Source organism: Lissotriton vulgaris, chromosome 11, assembly GCF_964263255.1.
Source record: "Lissotriton vulgaris chromosome 11, aLisVul1.2, whole genome shotgun sequence".
NCBI lineage: Eukaryota > Metazoa > Chordata > Amphibia > Caudata > Salamandridae > Lissotriton > Lissotriton vulgaris.
This window is the reverse complement of record NC_141699.1, coordinates 124,087,674-124,108,034: the sequence shown is the minus strand read 5'-3', so window position 1 is coordinate 124,108,034 and position 20,361 is coordinate 124,087,674. Positions and strand designations below refer to the sequence as shown.

At 46.5% G+C, this 20,361-nt stretch overlaps 1 protein-coding gene across 1 annotated transcript in view; it reads right to left on the bottom strand.

The window, feature by feature from the left end:
• CIT (citron rho-interacting serine/threonine kinase) overlaps nt 1–20,361 on the bottom strand; it is a 1,473,679-nt gene that overhangs the window by 1,178,906 nt on the left and 274,412 nt on the right. Inside the window, exon 10 of the mRNA XM_086942878.1 lies at nt 15,835–16,018. Within this exon, the coding sequence (XP_086799004.1) occupies nt 15,835–16,018 (184 nt within the window). The remainder of the gene's footprint in view (nt 1–15,834; nt 16,019–20,361) is intronic.

Sequence of the window (20,361 nt, the reverse complement as noted above, 5' to 3'; positions counted from 1 at the left end):
CGGCCCTCATCCTCCTGGACTGGTCAGCCGCCTCCGACACGGTCTGCCACCGCACACTAAAAAACACGCCTCTTTGACGCCGGAATACAAGAGAAGGCCCTGGAGTGGACCTCCACCTTCCTCTCCGGCAAAGCACAGAGCGTCCGCCTCCCCCCCTTCTTCTCCGAAGCCACTGGGACCATCTGCTGCGTATCCCAAGGCTCATCCCTCAGCCCAGCGTTGTTCAAAGTCTACAGGGCACCGCTCGCCCACGTCACACGACGGCACAACCTCAACATCATCTCCTACGTCGACAACACTCAGCTGATTCTCTCCTTCATCAAGAACCCCACACCGCCAAAACCAATCTCCACAAAGGTATGAAGGTCGTCGCGGACTGGATGTGGAACAGCCAACTGAAGCTGAACTCTGACAAGACGGAGGTCCTCATCCTCGGATCCACCCCTTCGGCCTGGGACGGCACCTGGTGGCCAACTGCACTAGGAACACCCCCAACACCCACCGACCATGCACGCATCCTAGGGGTCATCCTCGACTCTACCCTCTCCATGACGAACAGGTCAACGCTGTCTCCTCCTCCTGCTTCAACACCCTCTGCATGCTTCGCAGGATCTTCAAGTGGATCCCCACCGAAACGAGAAGAAAGGTCACTCAGGCTCTCGTCAGCAGCAGACTGGACTATGGAAACACACTCCACGCAGGAGCCCCGGCCAAACTCCTGAAACGACTCCAACGCATCCAGAGCGCTTCCGCACGCCTGATCCTAGGCATCCCGCGCCGCAGCCGCATCACACCCCACCTGAGAGACCTGCACTGGCTCCCTTTCAACAAGAGGATAACCTTCAAAGACCTCACCCACGCACACAAGGCACTCCACAACATAGAAGCAGCGTACCTAAACAGCCGACTCGGCTTCTACAACCCCACCTGCCAGCTCCGCTACGCAGACCGCGCCCTCGCCGCCATCCCTCGCATCCGAAGAGTGACCGGCAGCAGATCATTCTCTCACCTCGCCGCCAAGACATGGAACACACTCCCCCATCCACCTGCGGCAGACCGAAGACCTTCTGACCTTGAGAACACTCCTCAAAACCTGGCGCTTCGAACAGTAGAAGCCCCCCCACTTCCCCCCCCCCAACGCCTTGAGACCCTCACAGGTATGTAGCGCGCTTTACAAATGCTATGATTGATTGATTGATAAGTGATTTTCTTCATTATTATAAGACAGTAGGCAAACAGTGTATAGGTCCCCTGTTAAGGAAATTATTACAGTTGCACCCCAGGGCTCAACTAATACCAGCCTTTAAATAGATGTCACAACACAACGTAAGACGGGGGGGGGGTCAGAGAAAGATTTAGGACACAGCAGCTAATCACTTGAGGCAACAGGTTTATCCTGACTACTTACCTCAGGGTGAAACATTGAAGGCATAGTGCTTGCAGAATACCTGTGGTAGGGACCATGTAGCTACTCTTCCATAATTTAAACTGAAATATGTCTGAAGAATGACCTTTGTTTTGGTATCCTATGTCAAAATGAATATGTATTACTAATGTCTTGAGCAGAAGCATATTTCTAGTATTGGGAATGCGGGATGATAATGTAAATCAGATCTACTCCTGCAATACTTGTGTTACTCAGGAATGGAAAATGGAGAGAATTCAAGCGCTCAAAATACTCGGCAAACTAAGGCTTTTTTCTGTGCGGTTTTCTTCGAGTTCACGTGAATCACGTGACCAAACAAGCACGCGCATCAGCCTCCCTCCTAATTGCATGTTTTCACGGCCGCCACCATATCAAAGGGCTTCTCCCAGCGTGTGCTCTGCGGCTTCTCCTCCCCTAAATATTCATGGCTGGCCGGCCGTACTTTCAGTTTCCCGGCCGCTCCTGTTTCGTGGGGCGTGCATTATCAGGTACGTGTTGGTGACAATTTACACAGAACGCTTGTTGATGACCCTGGTCTGCTCAGCGAGTGCGCACTCCCGCAGATCGACTTTGTTTGGCGTGTTTCCCGCCAGGCTTCCTATTACATAACTTTTTTTTTTTGCCCGGGACCCCTGCCAGCACATTCTCAGATCCCACAATGCTGCTACGCAATGAGGCTTATTCGCCCTTTTTAGTCCCCTTGTATGCACAGGCGTGTCATTTATTTATTATGTCTGCATCTCAGAACAGGATGCTTGTCTCAGACTGCAACTTCTGAAAGTTGGGGTTATTCAGTTGAACGCGAGCCATGCCTTCTCCTTTGCGATACGTGCATTTAAAGCAAGCCATATATGGGTACTGTGTACTTTTCGTTTTGAGAAGGCAATAATCTGAGGACATTTGATATAACGGTGCAGCCGCATGGGTCTGTTTGTTTTCTGGATACCGTTATGCAGTTGAAAGGGGAGGGTTTATGGAGAGTGCATACTTTCAGACATATTCTGGATGTTTTTATTTTTGCAGTCGCAAAGCAGCCAAACTATCGTCTGTCACAAACGAAACATGACATGTCATTTCGTATTTTTTATTATTAACTATTTGATTTTAATAACTATCCATTTGTTCTCTGGACGAAGTGACACCACCTGCGTCCTTTAATATTCTTGTCGTTCAGCTGTGTTTTAAGTCAACGATCCTGACTGAGCATGCCCCCAACTCTTTCCTTCTTAGTAGGACTGACCTTTGCGCCACACCTGTGATTTCTGCGACCTCTATGTAAATGTCACTCGACACCGGGAGAATGTAAATAGAGCTCTTATCAACTGGCATGCTTTTGTTTTGGTTATATTGTCCCTGTCGTGCGTGCTGCTTTCCTGGCTGAAGTGCCTTGGGCTCAGTTGTATATAGAGATTCTTGCAAGATACACTTGTTTTTGGGGCATTTTTCTTTCGTAATTCCACTTAAAGCTTTTAATGACCGTCAATGATTACAACATGGCTCGAGCCCCAAAACATAATGTTACATTCAGCCAGGGTTATGATCATTTTACCCAATAGTATTTTGGATACTATGATTTGTAGTCTTGCTTTCATGTTGCATCTTTGAGCCGCTTAACTGTAATGATCTATTTCGTATTGGTTTTACTTGATCAATATAAATGTATCGTTGTTCACTACATGCAGTCAGTCCAGCGCCAAACGACCGGCACCGTAATCAGCAGTTGAACTAAGCCAGAACACAATTTGCAGTTTTTTAGAGGTTTCTCACTTCAGAAGGTTTGCTGGTTTGTGGCCAACTAATTATGTCATTTGTATAGCTTATTTTTGGGCCATTTATTAAAGTCGTTTTTCCATCACTAAAACTTTCACATAGTCATTTTGGCTAGCCTCCACACAACCACACACCCAACCACACACACAACCACACACACAACCACACCACACACACAATCTCACACACACAACTACACACACAACTACACACACACAACCCCAAACACCCACACACAACCCCAAACACCCACACACACCCCCAAACACCCCCAAACACCCACACACACACACAACCCCACCACCATACACGCATACAACCACTCACACATACAACCACTCACACATACAACCACCCACACATACAACCACCCACACATACAACCACCCACACATACAACCACCCACACATACAACCACCCACACATACAACCACCCACACATACAACCACCCACACATACAACCACCCACACATACAACCACCCACACATACAACCACTCACACATACAACCACTCACACATACAACCACTCACACATACAACCACTCACACATACAACCACTCAAACAATTACACACACAACCACACACAACCAAACACAACCGCACACACACAAACACACACATCTGTCGCCCTCACTCTATCTATTCCCCTCACTCAATCTATTGCCCTCACTCAATCTATTGCCCTCACTCTATCCCTCTATCGCCCTCACTCTCTATCAATCTATCTATCGCCCTCACTGTCTATCTATCGCCCTCACTCGGTCTATCTATCTATCGCCGTCACTCTGTCTATCTATCGCCCTCTATCTATCTATCGCTCCACCACAGCATCACTCAGGGGCACCACAGCATCACTCAGGGGCACCACAGCATCACTCAGCACTACCACAGCATCACTGGTTCAAATATGTTCTCTCAATGTTTGAAGCTTTATTGCAAATGTCACAAAAAAATGTTAATATTTCACTTCTGTTCTTGGATTTTAGTCACTGAACATAATCTTCACAACAGTTATTTACAAAAGTTTAAGCTACTGCCATTAAAAATTACAATCACTTTTATTTAAGTATTAATTATTTAAAAAATTAAAAGCCAATGTTAATTGTAATATCAATACATCTAAGTAAAGGCAATACAAAACATGTGACATTACAAATACTAAAAGTGTCACATATGCTAAAGTTAAAAGTATTGGCATTGTAAATCACAAAACATTAATATAAAATGTCATTTACAAAACCAATAGCTCCAACTTTCCTACTGCGAGACCTATTGGCAACGCCAGTGCTTGTTTGACATAGGTTCCAAATTGTTTTTGTGTTTAATGTTTGTTTCTTTGGAGTTTGAAGGCTTGAATGTCAGCGTGAGTTGAGTCAGGTTACGTCTCAGGTGAAGAGTATGAAAGAGGATGTTTGAATTTTGTTTATTTCATGGCAATTTTTGTACACGTCTGTTTTTCCTAAGGATTTTAGGTGTCACACATATTTATCAAAACAATTTGTATTTTGTGTTCTTCGAAAATTTTGAAAATAAATAAATTATGATGGATTAAATCCAACTCATGACTAAAAATGTATTGGTTTTTAGTCTTTTGCAATAGTTCTTTGTTGTAGTAGGACTCAGTATTGGCTTTTTGTTTTGTTTTTCATGAAGAATGACATGAGCACCACCACTACCTTGGCTCTTTTGTAATGTACATTGACATTCAATGACCTCTGTAAGCAAAAGAATAGGGCCTACAGGAGTTAATCCACCTAATACTGGTGTTCTCAGATGCAGTTCTTCCTGTGTCTTGGCGAATATACGTAACACAGCTTGTCTGAAAAACATAGATCCCTGGTTTGTTGCATATAAAGAGCAAGTTGTTTCAAAAGACGAGAGAGGACAGAATGAAGACTAGGAGGAAAATATAATTTAAGTAAAGCCCAGACCACAATTTTGTAAGAAAGGGGGAGCAATTCAGCCATACTATCTTAGCCCAGTAAAATATTATGCACCGTACTGAGATATATATAGAACCTGCAGTTTAATGATATGTCTCTCTTAAGTAATGACAATGAGGAATGCTGTTTCCATGAAAACATTTTCATGCCCCAATATGCTAGTGACCACTTCCAAAAGATTATGGTCAAAGTGTGAAAGCAAGGTTGAACACCCACCTGGGAGTAAACCTCATTATTGGAAGGATCAAAAGCAGCAGACAGACAATTAAGGCAGCATTTTAGGCCCTTGAAAGAGAAGGCTTTCCTGTGTCTATTTTGATAAGCTGCAAGGGCTGCTACGCAGCTCCTTCAAGTAACCATTTACACGCCTAACTTCAGCAGGGTTCTGGAGAATGAAATGATGACCACTAAGGACATTTGTAGACTAAATCCCCTGGGAAGGGCTCTATGGAAAAATAAGCTCTTCTAAGCAGCGCCCGAGACTCTCGTTTTTCAAAGGACAGTATTAGGTGTTCAAAGGTTAGGTCCTGAGGAACCAGGTACCTAAGCAATGAGATATTGGGTACGAGTGAAGGCTCTTCTCCTTTATCCATGGATAGATGGTTGTCTCCATCAGGAGAAAATGCAGGATGCCTGTGGGTGAATGTAAACAGCTGCTCAGGCTTGCTGTCCTTTGACTGAGAACCCATGCAATGTGAAAGATCAAACTGAACAAGTCTTGTAAATGTCGTAATCCATAGTTACACTGACCACTGGCTAAGCAGTTGCGAGTGTCTCCTTGGTTTCTGAAATCAGAGAAGATTATGATCTTGTTGGTGTGCCTGACTATTACTTTGGACATGAAAAATTGGGAGTAAGGCCGGAAGTCCAGGAAGACTGTGCAATACCACAACATATTTTATGCAGAGATTTGTATGTGATCTATCAGATAAATAGGTCGATGACAGGTCCCACCCGGTCAGTGACCCGAATGAGACTTGTAAATATAGCATGGGGACAAAACTCGCCACATGCAGTTTGGAGCATGAGCCCACCACCCCAGATTTAATCACACTATCTTGGACTTGCTGTATAGCATATAAGGAGTAGTTTCTGTCCTGTAACTCCAGTTCTGTAGTAGGGGTATCTCTGTTATAGTCATAATCTAGTGAATAGTCCCGCCCATGTGCGTGGACCCCGGCAATCAAAAATAATCTCTTAAGTTGTCAAATCATGCAGAAACTGCAAAGACACTTAAGAGAGAATTTAAAGACAAAATGCAAACAATATATCCACAGGCTGCACTGTCCAGTACTTCAACTAGAAATTCCACCAAACATCACCACACACAACACAGCCTGCCCAGTTTCTACCATAGAGAAGCTTGCCTCCACCAGTAAGAGACTCTGGAATGATAGAGAGGAAGGCATGGACAGACAAGCCCCATAGGTTGCCATTATGTGGCTTAAATAGGATACTGTGCCTTTAAGAGAACTTTCCAGAACTTCACAGTATCCCAGAATGCACTGCAGGTCTTTCTTACTTTCAGTTCTTTTTTAAGGCGTAGCACGCCAGTTCTGTAGCATTCCTTACATGAAGAATTATCTCCACCGGGGAGGAGGGTGGGCGCTTATGACTAACAGAGATACCCCTACTACAGAACTGGAGTTACAGGACAGAAACTACTCCTTCTGTAGTAGGGGATCTCTGTGTATAGTCATAATCTAGTGAATAAAATGGCAAGCCCATCCCCACACCAAAGCGGCGGTGGAGAAAGAAATTAACACCACTATTGTGGGAACAAATTCCGCAGCGAAGCCTGTCCAACCTGAGCATCTGCCCTGGCATCAGTGTCCAGACAGTAATGCTTAGCAAAGGTATGAACCGACTTCCAAGTGGCTGCTTTGCAGATTTCAGCAATCAGCACGTTACGGAGCAAGGCTGTCGTGGCAGCTTTGCCCCTGGTGGAGTGAGCCTTAGGCTTACCTCCTATGGTCTTATTAGCTTTTTGGTAACACAATTGTATGCAGGACACAATCCACCTAGAAATGGACTGCTTAGAGGTAGCACCGAACCGCCGTTGGAATGGGCGGTACGACTTCTTCGCTTCTTTGGGCTTTTCCAGGCCCACAACCGTGAGCGTTTCGGCCTCCGCCTTCATGCGGGCCATTGCGTCATCCGCATTTTTCCCAAAAAGGGTCTCGCCAGAGAATGGAAGGTTGGCTACACTTTGCTGTGCGTCCGGTTTCAGTGACGTAAGGCGGAGCCAGGCGTGACGTCGCTGGTTAACTCCATGGCAAAAAACATGTGCCGCTAATAGGGATGAGTCTGCTGCAGCGCTGATAATCTGATTCGCTACCAGCATCCCTTCATTCAGCACTTCCTGGAAGTCCTCCTGCTTCTCGCGAGGAAATTGTTCCGCAAACTGCTGGAGAAAGTCCCAGAGGGCGCGGTCGTAGCGTCCCAACAAAGCCGTGGCACTCGCAGCTTCATAGAGGTCGCCGATGTTCCACATACTTTCCTTCCAGCTGAATCCATCCATCTAGACTCTTTATCCGGTGGAACCGTGGATGACGGGGTGGTGGCATGTTGTTTGCGGGCCGCCGTCACAATTACAGAATCCGGAGGAGGTTCCGCCCTTAGAAAGGCCGGGTCCGAATCGGGAGCCCGGTATTTCTTCAGCAATCTCGATGGAGCCGCCTTTGTCACCGCAGGGGTGATGAAAAGGTCCATGGTCGGTTCCTCCAGGCCCGGCACCAGAGGTAGCAGTGGACGAGACAGGTGTTTCTGGTGCAGTGTCTCGAAAATGACTGATGTCTTAGGCGTGGGCACCGTCAAAGATATGCCCAATTTTGCAGCGCCTCTCAAAAGAACATCATGGAACGCCACCAGGTCATCAATCGGAGACACCCTTGTGTCCGGTGATCCCGACAAGGTCGGAGAGTAGTCCCTGGTCCCTGAGGACCTCGTGCGAGAGCGAGATCTGTGCCTCGACCGCGTGGACGATCTGTGGCGCGATCGCTCCTTCCTCCTAGAGCGAGAGCGTGATCTGCCAGCCCGTGGCTGCTCCACAGGTTTCCGTGGGGGAGTCTTCCTCGGTTCCTCCTGGGGTCTAGGTTTCGGTGTCCCCTTAGGAGGTGCCGGCAGAGGAGGTAATGACGTGGACCTCGGCGGAGGGACTGGAGGTATCACCGACCGAGGGGCAAGCCCATGCGGTGGAAGCGGTGGTAGTGGTCGGCCTGGCGGAAGTGGAGGGTTGGTGGGAGGGTCCTCCTTAGGTACAGGCGGAGGTGGCGACCTAGGCCGAGATGGTGTGTATATCACCGAGTACACCGAGCCCGGTGACCCCTTCGGCGAAGGGGGCTGAGATCCAGCCCCTTCAGCAGGCGACCGCTTCCTCTTGCGTCCTCCACTAGATCCAGCCTGACTTTTGGCGCCAGAACTCCTCTTGCGCCGCTTAGGAGAGGTGGAGCGACTCCTAGACCCCGATCTCTTCCTTCTCGACGCGGAGCGTCGCTTTTCCGGTGTCAATCGTCGCCTCCGCGACTCCGGCATCGAACGCCACCTTCGCGACGTCGACCTCTTCCTCCACGACGTCGAACGCCGCCTCCGCGACGTCGACCTCTTCTTTCTTGACGCCGTACGCCGCCTCCGCGACGTCGGCCGTTCTGTTCTCGACGACGAGCGTCAATTCCTCCTTCTCGAGGTCCTCGACGTCGAGGAGCCCCTCAACGTCGACCGCTGTCTCTACGGCGATCGGCGGTGTCGCCTCGACGGCGAGCGCCGATGCTTGTTGCTCCGTCTTAGACGTCGATAGGTCGACTCCGACGTCGACGATGAAGATGCTGTCGACGGTGGTTTCGAAGGCGGCCTATCCAGGCCCTTCGACGTCGAATCGTCACGCCGTCTCGACCCAGAGCCCCTGGGAGATCGGGAACACACCGTCGTCATCCCTCTCGACGTCGTCGTCGATGCAATCGACGCCGACGGAGACCAGGACCGTTTGCTGGTCTTCCTGCCTCTGGGGAGCCCCCCAGAGGCCTCAGCAGAGGCAGAGGGAACCTTCCCAGCCTGCCCAGACCCACCTGCAGCCTGCAGTCGTCTCTCTTCAAGGCCTTGAAGCCTAATCTTCAGCCTGTCCCTCAGGGTCCTTGCTGAAAATTGCTGGCAGACGTCACAGTCTTCAGGGACATGTGTGTCAGGGAGACAGACGATGCAGACGTCGTGTGGATCACTCTTGGCCTTCTTCCTTCCACATGCTGTGTACTTGTCGAAAAGAACAGGCATTTTAGAGCCATAAAAAGCCTGAAACAACACACAAGGGAGAAGAGAAGCACCAAGAAAGATATACTCAAACACTTTTGTACAAAAAAGTGACAAAAAATCCAATAAACCCTTGAAACAAGGGAGAGCTCAATGCCAGGGTCCTGTTAGCAGGAGCCGGAAAAAAGAACTGAAAGTAAGAGGGACCTGCTATGCATTCTGAGATACTGGGAGAAAGTTCTGGAAAGTTCTCTTAAAGGCACAATATCCTATTTAAGCCACATAATGGCAGCCTATGGGGCTTATCTGTCCATGCCTTCCTCTCTATCATTCCAGAGTCTTTTACTGGTGGAGGCAAGTTTCTCTATGGTAGAAACAAACTGGGCAGGCTGTGTTGTGTGTGGTGATGTTTGGTGGAATTTCTAGTTGAAGTACTGGACAGTGTAGCCTGTGGATATAGGCTGCATTATTTGTCTTTAAATTCTCTCTTAAGTGTCTTTGCAGCTTCTGCATGATTTGACAACTTAAGAGATTATTTTTGATTGCCGGGGTCCACGCACATGGGCGGGACTATTCACTAGATTATGACTATACACAGAGATCCCCTACTACAGAATCTCAGTGCTCCGAGAGGTAGTCCTGCGAGAATCGTATATAACGCTTGGCACACTGTGCTATACATATGATGGAGGTGGGCAAATACAGAAGCATATGTACCTACAAGGCTGTCCTGGAGCTTCACCCTGGGAAGAAATCCAAGGTATCCTTGCTGGAACTCACACTCTCTAGTATCGGGAAGGCTCTCGCCCGAATCGTGTCCAAAATGGCCACAGTTAACAGAATACTTCTTGATGGCACCAGATAGGATTTTGGGAAATTCATCATTCTCCAAGATTGAAGATAATCTAAAGGACAAGGACCAAGTTAGACGTAGCAAGCTCATAAGAAAGAACAAGGTCTGCCTTGTTCTATATGAATATGCATAGTGTTTCTTCAGGGACCTCATGTTTATGGTGGCAATGAAAGCATAGTGGTCAGTATATTGTTGTTCCATAGCAATTCTACTTAGGTTATGAACTCTTGCCATTACCTTAAGGGCCACAGTCCATGTATGTGGTCAAATTCGTTACTGTATGCAACAGCCAGTCATATTAAGCTCCCATACTCCTATACATGAATGTTTTGTGGGTTTTAGATTTCAAATAACTGTACATCGAATTATAGATCTCTTTTACTTCAGGCATAAATGCACTCATCGATTAATTCCGGAGTTTCATTTTACTCAATAGCAAGGTATATGCCTCTAATACACTTTTTAAATCACTATTCTATGTTTTCGCTAATCATTTTAGACAGACACTATGTACTGAGCTTCACCACTTTAACGCTGGACGAAAAGCAATATACTGCTGGTGTCTATCTGATACCGTAAATAACGTTTTTTCAACATGGATGAACCATTCTTATAGACTACAGTATTCTGAACTTTTAATATGAACGAATATTGGATAGGACTTCAAGAATTTTAAAATCTACGGGCTGTGCATATCTGAGGCCTACAAATTAGGAATTCATATCAGAAGATTGCTGTGTACACCAAGGTAGCGGATTCTGGGGAGTTCGGTCAAGAATACACAAACTAAGAAAACAGAAGTGCGTTAACAGATAACTGTACCTCAAGGAAGGCATGCAGAAGGAATTTGTATCATCTGCTGTAAATAACTAGAGGCACTTCACACGAGGACTGACCCTTGAGCATGGTAGCACAGGCTGCCCGAGCAGCAAGGGAAGAGATTAAATCCAAAAAGAAGCTATCAAAGGGGCCTGCAGAGTGGAGGTTCAAACTTGAAATGTAGAGGTTCCAGTTCACTTTAAACACATGAAAGAGGGTAACTTGTGAGTGCACCAGCCCCCATGATATAGGGATAACTGAATGCAAGCACTCGCATAAGGAAGGCACTACCTATGCAAAACCTGGCCTTCCACAGCTTTGAGTAGAAGTTAATGGGTCTGGCTCAATAGTAGGAATTTACCACAAGTTGGCACTGCAGACAGATCATTTGAGTGTACATGTTAGCCACACCCAACTTAATAGAGTGAAAATGTCGAAAGGTCCCTACACTGTACTACTTAGGATACTAAAGACAAGTAGGATCACAACAATTAAATGTTTGAGGAACTCAGCTCTGTCAGCTTTATGGGTAAAAGCAATTCCCAGTAAAAAAAAAAATGAACTTAAACTTACTCTACCAACATTGTGTTGCAAATAACAGGCAGGTTTCGAACTGATTCTTTGGTGTTAATGCTATCTACAATAGCAACAGACTAATGGAGGTTTGAGATAAGCACTGTTAAACTAATCCTTTGTGAAAACAGTACCACTCTTACATCACCAGATTCACATAATAGATGACTCTGGTAAGGACTCTGCATGAGTCTTGCACCCCTACAGTGCTAAGTGCCGGGTGTACCGATAGATGTTTGCAAGTCTTTCTTTTACCCAATTGTAGGCAAATTGGTAAAATTGCTCTTGATAGATGCTTGGATTTTTAGCTTTCGCTGTGCTGTAAAGGCAGTGGAAGATTCAGAAATGTTCTAAACGGTGGCAGTAAAGCATCAATCCACCAAGGTGAGAGTATAGGTAGATGCATTAATGTTATTCTAATTTGAATCACCAATCTTGATTATATCAAGTCCTAATTGGACAGATAACCACACTGGATGCAACTTAGCTCATGGTACCAGAGTTTGTAAAAGGCTTAATGATAACGGAAATGGATTTCCTCTGCAATCTCTTTATGAGAGGAGTCAATGTCTCTGCTCACATCTAATATGTCTCTCAAGTACAAACCAACTGACATTCATTGGACTAGTCATCTAACATCCAATTTGTTGGCGAGATATATTGCTTCTTTTTGCTTCTTACACTAAAGCTTCCCAAAATCCACCTAATCCCGCTTGCCTCCCTCCAACAGCTGAAAGCCCTTAAGAATACCCACTTGTCACCGCACCAGACCGCTGCATCCCTTCCTCACAGCTTGAACTCTTTGATAGATTAATGAGTACTGCAACGACCAAATGTTTGGCTTATCAAGTACCTCCTTTTCTAGCTCGGAGTTGATCATTAGTGCTCTTAATTACAAAGCTCTTCACATGCCACAATGTTATTGGTTTACTAAGCCACACAGGCCAGAAATCAAGAATTGCTTCCTTGCCCTAAACTCCCAGTGGTCTCCTGCAGGTCAGATCCTTTTCTACAACCAGCATGTTTTGCGTCTTTTCATTAATGTAATGTAATGCAACCTAAAAGAAACCTAGCACCCAACAAATGCATATGACGAAAGCCTGTAATGGTGGGTGGATATGTTATTTCAGGCTACTTGGTTTCCAAGCTTGTTACAGCTCTATAAAATTAGAATTCTGACACTGCATGCTGTAAGGTGCCAACACCGGAAATCTCAGACAGCCTAAGCAACGCAACTTAAACCCTGAACCTCAGAATGCACTAGTTCTAGACTAGTTTAACAAATTTCCAAAGTGCCGATCTTAAACAGACCAGTGTCAATGGGTTTCAGATTACGTTTTCCAACATTTATAAGCATAAAGATGAACAAACAGCAGTACAGATAGTTCAACTAATTAGATATCAGCCGTTAAACATTTTGAATGATGTGCACATTTTAGGATTCAAGCATTGAATAAGACCTAAAACATTAGACACTGGAGAGGATCTCAGTCTGCTCGCCCGGCCCTCATCACACTTCATTGGTTGCCGATAAGTAAAAGAATACAATTTAAAGCGCTCTGCATTGCACATCGTGCAAAACATAAGGCTGGGCCGCGGATCCTCAGTCACCTCATCCATCTCTATCATGCCAGCAGAGAATTGGGATCAAACAATCTCTCCTTGCTGTCCTCAGAATCAAAAGAGCCGGAGGATGGTGTTGTTACTTTGTCGATCTTGCGCCAAAACTTTGGAACGCCCTACTGATCAGCTTCAGGAAAAATACTAACCTCTTGGATTTCAGAAGGCAACTTAAAACTCACCTATTTGCCTAAGTAGCCCTCCATCTGTATGAACGGTCAGCGCTGGGAAGCCCGATTTTGGGTAGCCATTGCGTTCTAGGAAAACCCGAAATAATAATAATACTAATGTTCTTCCAATAGGTTTTATTCTTTTTTACACACATCTGATTTAGCACTTATTATCACTTTTTCTATGTTTGTGAAGCGATGCGAAGCGCGAGACTGCAGACCACAAACGGACAACATCCTTGGCCCTCAATGAAATAACAATGACGGAGAACAAGAACGTCAACAGGTCAGAAACCTTACTCTTATTTTTACACTGATTTTCTCACAAACGTAATCTCAAAGCTGTGAAAACACCCTAGGCCTCCTAGCCACACAGGGCAAAAAAGTTGCCTGTCTTTAAACAGCAAAGTAATAACAATAGCACTAAATCAAGCGTGTGAAAAAGGAAGAATAAGGCACTGTTTGGAAAGACACCATCCTCACGCGTTTCATTTTGCATTCGCTGTTCTTATCCTTGGATGTATACACCATTTGTAATTAAATGCTGCGGCCATCTGGTGAGCTGAACTCTCTGTACTGTTGTTTGACCCGGATGCACATTATACTTGGAAGACTTGAAAACGTTATGAACTTTGTCCAAAATACCTCTGTGATAAATGCACTTCTTATTTATTAAAATGGGCTCAGGGTCCACCCACCATCATAGTAGTCTCAGGCTCACACCACTTGAACCAGGAAGTAAAAAAGGGAGCTTTCATAGGGGTATAACGGGACAAGTCCAGTCAAAAATTGTTATATTGAACCTGCAACAACGCACACAAGCGTACCTGTGATTTCAGCGCTGAGCTTGGTTACAGTAACCCAGTTCGACCTTGCAGATTATTTCATAGTCATTCTCACCATTGCGCAAATTTATATCAAGTAAAAAGGGTTATCTTCTGAGGACCGACAGTAGCACACGAAGCCTTCTACAGGTCCGGCCCTAACTACTTAAAGGACAGACTGACCCAATACGATCCTAACAGACCCTTGAGGTCTCAACCAGCCCACCTGCTATGGATCAGTCTATCAGACGGCCTGCTCAATACTAGCAGCTAAACATTGGAACTCTCTCCCGGTAGCCCTGAGAAGCCTCCAGGATATTGAGACCTTCCGCAAACATCTGAAAGCCCACCTTTTCAAAGACTGAGCTGCCCTCCCCTCGCCGCTGCCTGGGCCTAGCGCGAGGCACACTAGCAATAGCTGTTCTTTTTTCAAGTCCCATTATTCGTTCAGGCATGCATTCATTCATATCAATCATACTCTGGACTATGGATTTATGGGAAACAGTGCAATTTTAGCGAGGTGGCACATGGAGGATACAGACGGAGTCCACCATAAAGCCCTACTAATGAACCTATAACTCAACTGCAATGTTTTAACTTTCTAAAAGGTAATTTAGCTGAATAACACTGCCTGCCTGCATATACTCCCCCACTTACAAGCCAAGGGTGGGAGCACATAGCAAGCAGGTGGTGAGCTCTTCTACTCACACCCTCCGAGTTAGAAAAACAACCTCTACAAGTGTAATGTCACACGAGCATGCCACTGTGCACAAGCACCTAGAACCAGCCCTGGCGTGCCTCTGCTAATCCAGAAAGAAGGTACCTCAATGCTGCCCCCATTGACTCCGAATGCAAGCACAGATAGAAGAGCATCCGAATGCTGAGCAGCAAACACACGCTGGCTCAGTGCTCCATAGAACAGAAATAGCAAAACGACGCCAACCCTGGGGTGATTTGAACAGCGCACACATGTCCACAGAGGGTTTGCCTTCGCTAACGCGGCTTGCATTAATTGTGTGCACAAACATGTGTACCCAAATATGCCAAAAGGAAATGGCAGAGCGTAAAATTGGGGTCGGTCCTTGCATTCAACCTGGCTAACATAGCATGACAATGTGGGGTAGCAATTGTATGTCTCCCAGCAGACCCCAAACAATTAACAGCTCGCCAACAAATATTGTTGCTATCTTCTGATGGGGTTTTCATTTATTCCTTCCATTCCTTTTTTCCTTCAGGGCATAGGCAAGGGCACATTTTTTCAATACGATTAGCTCTATCCTAAGTGTGCACGACCCCCCAACCCCCTCATCCCCCCAGTTCACACGCACCTGCCCCGAGGGGCAAACCACTGCGCGCTCTTTCACCGCCTCCCCCGCATTCCGCCCCCTCGATGCGCTATCCCCAACACACCCGATCTGATACCACACGCCAAATCACAAATGGACTACCACAGCCTTCTGGACCAACAATGTCATCAATTGTGTTTGCATTATACATGTCACCCCAAAAGCATCCCTAAAATGAGAACCCACACAGCTCCCCAAAAAGCCCTCCCCGCAGTAAAAGTTGCCCACCAGCGGGTACTCACTCGGATCTGCCGAGGACGCCCAGCGCCTTGCTGAACGAGAAGCCCACGAACGGCAGATCTCTGCCCGAGAAGCCTGCCGGGCTCAGCTGGCACGGAGCGGATAGCACCCGCACGCTCTTCTCCGGCTCATCGAAATTGGAGGTGTCATCTTCGGACTTGAGGGTCGGCACGAAGGGGGGAGGAGCTGGAGGAGAGAGAGAGGGAGAGAAGAGAAACGGTGGTGTAATTCAGCGGAGAAGTGCGGCTCGACGCGCGCTCGCGATGCCACTGCAGCCCCTGCTTGCTATCCCTCCAGCGGGCGGACTGACTCACCGCCACGGAGCCCTCTCACAGCAACAAGAGTTTAACCCCTTGGCGCGCTCGCCGCAGCAGCGGCCAGGCAGGCAGGGTGCTCAGAGCGCCCGGTGCCGCCAGGGGAGGAGCGCGCGAGCCCGGGGACAGCAGCACCCCGGCTCACCTCAGCGCGAGCCCCTCAGAGGCAGCTCACCTCAGCGCGAGCCCGGCGCTGACCACCACAGAGGGCAGGGGGGCGAGCACCCTAGTGCCGGCCACGGCAGCTCACCTCAGGGTGAGCACGGTGTTGGCTGGCAGAGCAGAGTGCAGGGCTAGCACCCGAGCCCCAGGCCGGTGCTGGCGCCAACACGGAGCAGCCAGGCACGCGGCAAGCACCCAGCCACAGGACGCTTTTCACGGGGCAGTCAGGCGAGCCGCAGGTACCTTGCCGTACACGTGCGTGCGGTGCGTGTCTGAGTGCCAGGCTGTGTGTGCGTGTGCGTATGTAAGAGTGAGCTGTCTACCAGAGTAGGGGCGCAGGGGGAGTGCGTGTCATAAAGTGGGAGTGTGTGTGACAGTGTTTCTGTGGATAGCAAGTGGGAGGGAATCCCCTCGCTTGGGCACAGGAGGATGATACATTGTGGGGGGTGTAGCAATGCAGCAAGGCTTGGGCACGGCTGCTAAAATTGATGCAGTCCGATTTTTTGGCTATTACATCTCACAACTAACACACCTGTTCCTTATCTGAAATTACACAACACTTAGGCAATATTCCACAATGAAGGGACATAACATTGCGTGACAAATTAAAACCGACTGAGGTCCACAGCTTTTAATATATGTGAGATGGAGAGTGCCGTGCCACGGACGGAGGCTGCCTCCTTATGCCGGCCCGTGGCGCCTGCGAGGAAGCCGGCTCCGGTATGTGGCAGCCCCATATTAACCCGATGGAAATGCCCTGTGCTAAAACGGTTGCCATGGATCCAGTATGGATCTCCGTGAGAAGAGAGGATGATGGGAGATGAAGAATTGGGTACCAATATCGCAGCCCCTGCAGTGCAGAATCCCACGGCCTCGCGCGCTTGGTCACCACATTTATCCCATCGTGCCCATACCCCCGCCAGACCGTACACATGATTTATGCTGACGGGTGCTGAGTGACAGACGAAGACCCAGTCCCCGCTGGAGATTACACCCCCTCCCCCCCAATCCCGTCGCCAAAGGCTCGCAGTTTTAACTCCTACTTCATTGAGAAATCTGCATTCGAGCCAATTTCCATCAAACGCCAATTCGCCAAAGAGTCCTAGCTGGGAAATAATGGGGCTATTTAACCTTCAGCCACTTCCTAGTACGAGTCATAACAGCATTCAGCCCTCCCACTCAGTAGCTGCTGGGGTCAACGAAACACACAGGCACCCGCAGACACAAAAGCGCAACATAATCTCTGAAATGAGGCCTCACAATAAGGCACTCGTGAATTGTTGTGGCGGTAATGGGGGGAGGGAGGGGGGGGGGGGGGGGTTCTCGTGGCGGGGAGGATTGCCAAAATACCTTATGCTAAGCCAGCCAGACTGTAAAAAATCAAACAAGCAATATGAAATTGTGCACATCTACGGGGTTGGGGGGCGGCTGGGGTTAAGCACTTCTGGCCTTCTCGGGGTGCTCCAGGGAGGTTTGATGCGGGGTGCATTTCAATGCCCACTCTTAGGGACACAGCACTTAAAACTCAGTTATACATGTCAATGAGTCAGTTCCCAGCGAAAAAAATGTATTTAAAATCTCAAGTTTTCTTTTCAAATCAAAGCGAGCCTAAAAGGGAAAACATACATCGAGCAGGACTCCAAACTCTAAATGAGACATTCATTCAATGCTGTCCATATATGCAAAAGCATCTGTGAAGCAGGAAACACTCTCCTAGGAAATGGCATTTCTAAATGTTTGAGACATTCGAAGTAACAGTAAATAGTTACAGGTAGGCAAAAACACGTGGAGATTCAGAAAAGGTATACAGCAGTATCTATGGAACAGAAAATAGTGTGTGGGAAATGAACTTTATAACTGATGCTTCCAGAGACCTTGCAACTGATGGTTAATAGCGGAGATTGCACAAAAACAAGAACACATGAGGATTTAGAAAACACCTCACTATCTGTGGCCTGTAAACCTCCGCTGCCACGCTCAATCAAAGAGAACCACATCTGCAATTCTGAAAGGCGCAGAAAACGTCTAGATCAGAATCAGAAGTTTTATTTGCATAATTAATTACAATTATTACAAAATTTACATGATAAAAATTACAATACAAAGTTTAAAAAAAACTGCAATTGTGTCTCGCTGTCTCTGTTTTGTTAAGGCCCATGCATATTAGGTCTTTGGATAAAAAGGGTCCCTGAGGGCCCGCCAGTTGGTTCATCCTCCTGTTCAATTGATTCGAACGCTTTTTTTGCTATAGTCAAAAATGTGACCCCCCCCCGCCCCCGGCAAGCCAGGATTATAGAGGATCCTCCAATCCAGCCTGTAACTGCATGTCTGTAGGAACAAATTTTTAGCTCGTTGAAGATAGGTTTCAATAAAAGTCGTCTCTGACTTATCAGGGCCGGACATGTGCAAAAAAGGTGTACAAGTGATTCCGTTTTAAACCCACAGAGGCGGCATTTTTACGTCTGGTCAGACTGTTTCCAGGACGGTAGCAGGTCCTTTGCCACGTGCATCCCCATCCGATAGGCTAGAAATTCTTTTTTTAGGTGGCCACTGAAGTGTGTTACTAAATATGCAAGTGGTTTTACGGTTTTAAAAGAGTTCATAATGGTCCAGCTGTGCCAACGTTTTGCCAATAGATCTTTATCCTCCAAAAAGGATTTCCTTTTTGCTGCCGCATTAGCTTGTTTGCTTAGGCTAACTTTGTCTGTCCCTGTTTTCCAGACTGGTTCCAGCTCCAACCTTTCAACACAGATTTTCAGGTACTTTCCCCAAGTGTTCGGTGTATTGGTTTCCCCCTGTTTTTTTATTTCCTCCCAACTCAGCCAGTCAAGTGAATCAGAGTCCGCTGCTCGAAGTTTGCAACAGAGTTTCACGAAGCCGCTCATGCTCCGGAACTTCTGGTTTAGCTGGCCGAATGCTAGCCTAACTTGGGAGGCTGAGGCGAATTTGGTCAGATTGAAAACGGCTTTATAGATTTTTATCTGTAGAGCGTTTAAAAGATCAACCTCCTTGCCACACCACGTAACTAGGCCGTAAGTTAGGGTGGACATAATGTTTGCTGCCATTACTTTTAATAAGTGGTTATAATTTGGACAATCCATTTTGTTTTTTAAAGAGCGGTGCGCGAAGATGAAGGATTCTGCTTTTGCTTTTAATGCGGTTCTGTGATCCTTTTGGCTTACAATTCAATTCAATTCAATCTCTTTATTCGGTTAAAAAAACTCTGTAAGATACAATGCATATAATTAATAAAATACAAACAGATACAAAGTCACAGTAAAATTGGGGTACAATTAGCAGCACGTTTTTTCCTATAGTAAATAATACAGAGTATGTAATTGCATTTCCCTGGGGAATTTTTGGTTGGAAGACCATTCATCATAGTCAACTTGCCTCATATAACGAGATCACTTAATAAATATACAGAATAAAACAATAAAATGTCTTCTAAATAAAACAAGCACCAGGGTCACTAAAAACAACAGCACTTTATCATTTGGCAAATAATACCATGTTAAACTAACCAGTTCATTATACTTCTGCACCTAACTTGTACATTCAATTCTAGCCAGCAATATGCAAAACAAGGTTAAGTAAAGTTAAATTTTAAGACCTTTCCTCTTTCTAGTCAAAGCTACACATAAGAGGAAACGGCTCAGGCTGAATACTATCGGTTGAGATGTGTCTCCCTTAAAAATTCTAAGCCCAACCCCAATATGGCGAAAGCCTAACATTATGCATATGGGCTTTAACCATTTTTTCCTTGCGTTAAGGTATGCAGGACATATAAATAAAACATGAGACTCATCCTCTTTCAGCCCCATTTCACAAAGCTCACATAAAGCTGGATCAGTGTTCCTATTTGCACCCTTATTACAGTGCCATTTACTTGTCCTGTCCCTCGTTTGCAAAATACTATACCGGAATTTTAGATAAAGACTTTTAGCCAACGGGGGGTAGATTGCATCCATAAGGGGCTCTAATTGCATATTCATTTTTACTGAGAAAAATGTTGAAGTCAGAGACCCTATGTTGGGGTTGACTAACACTGAA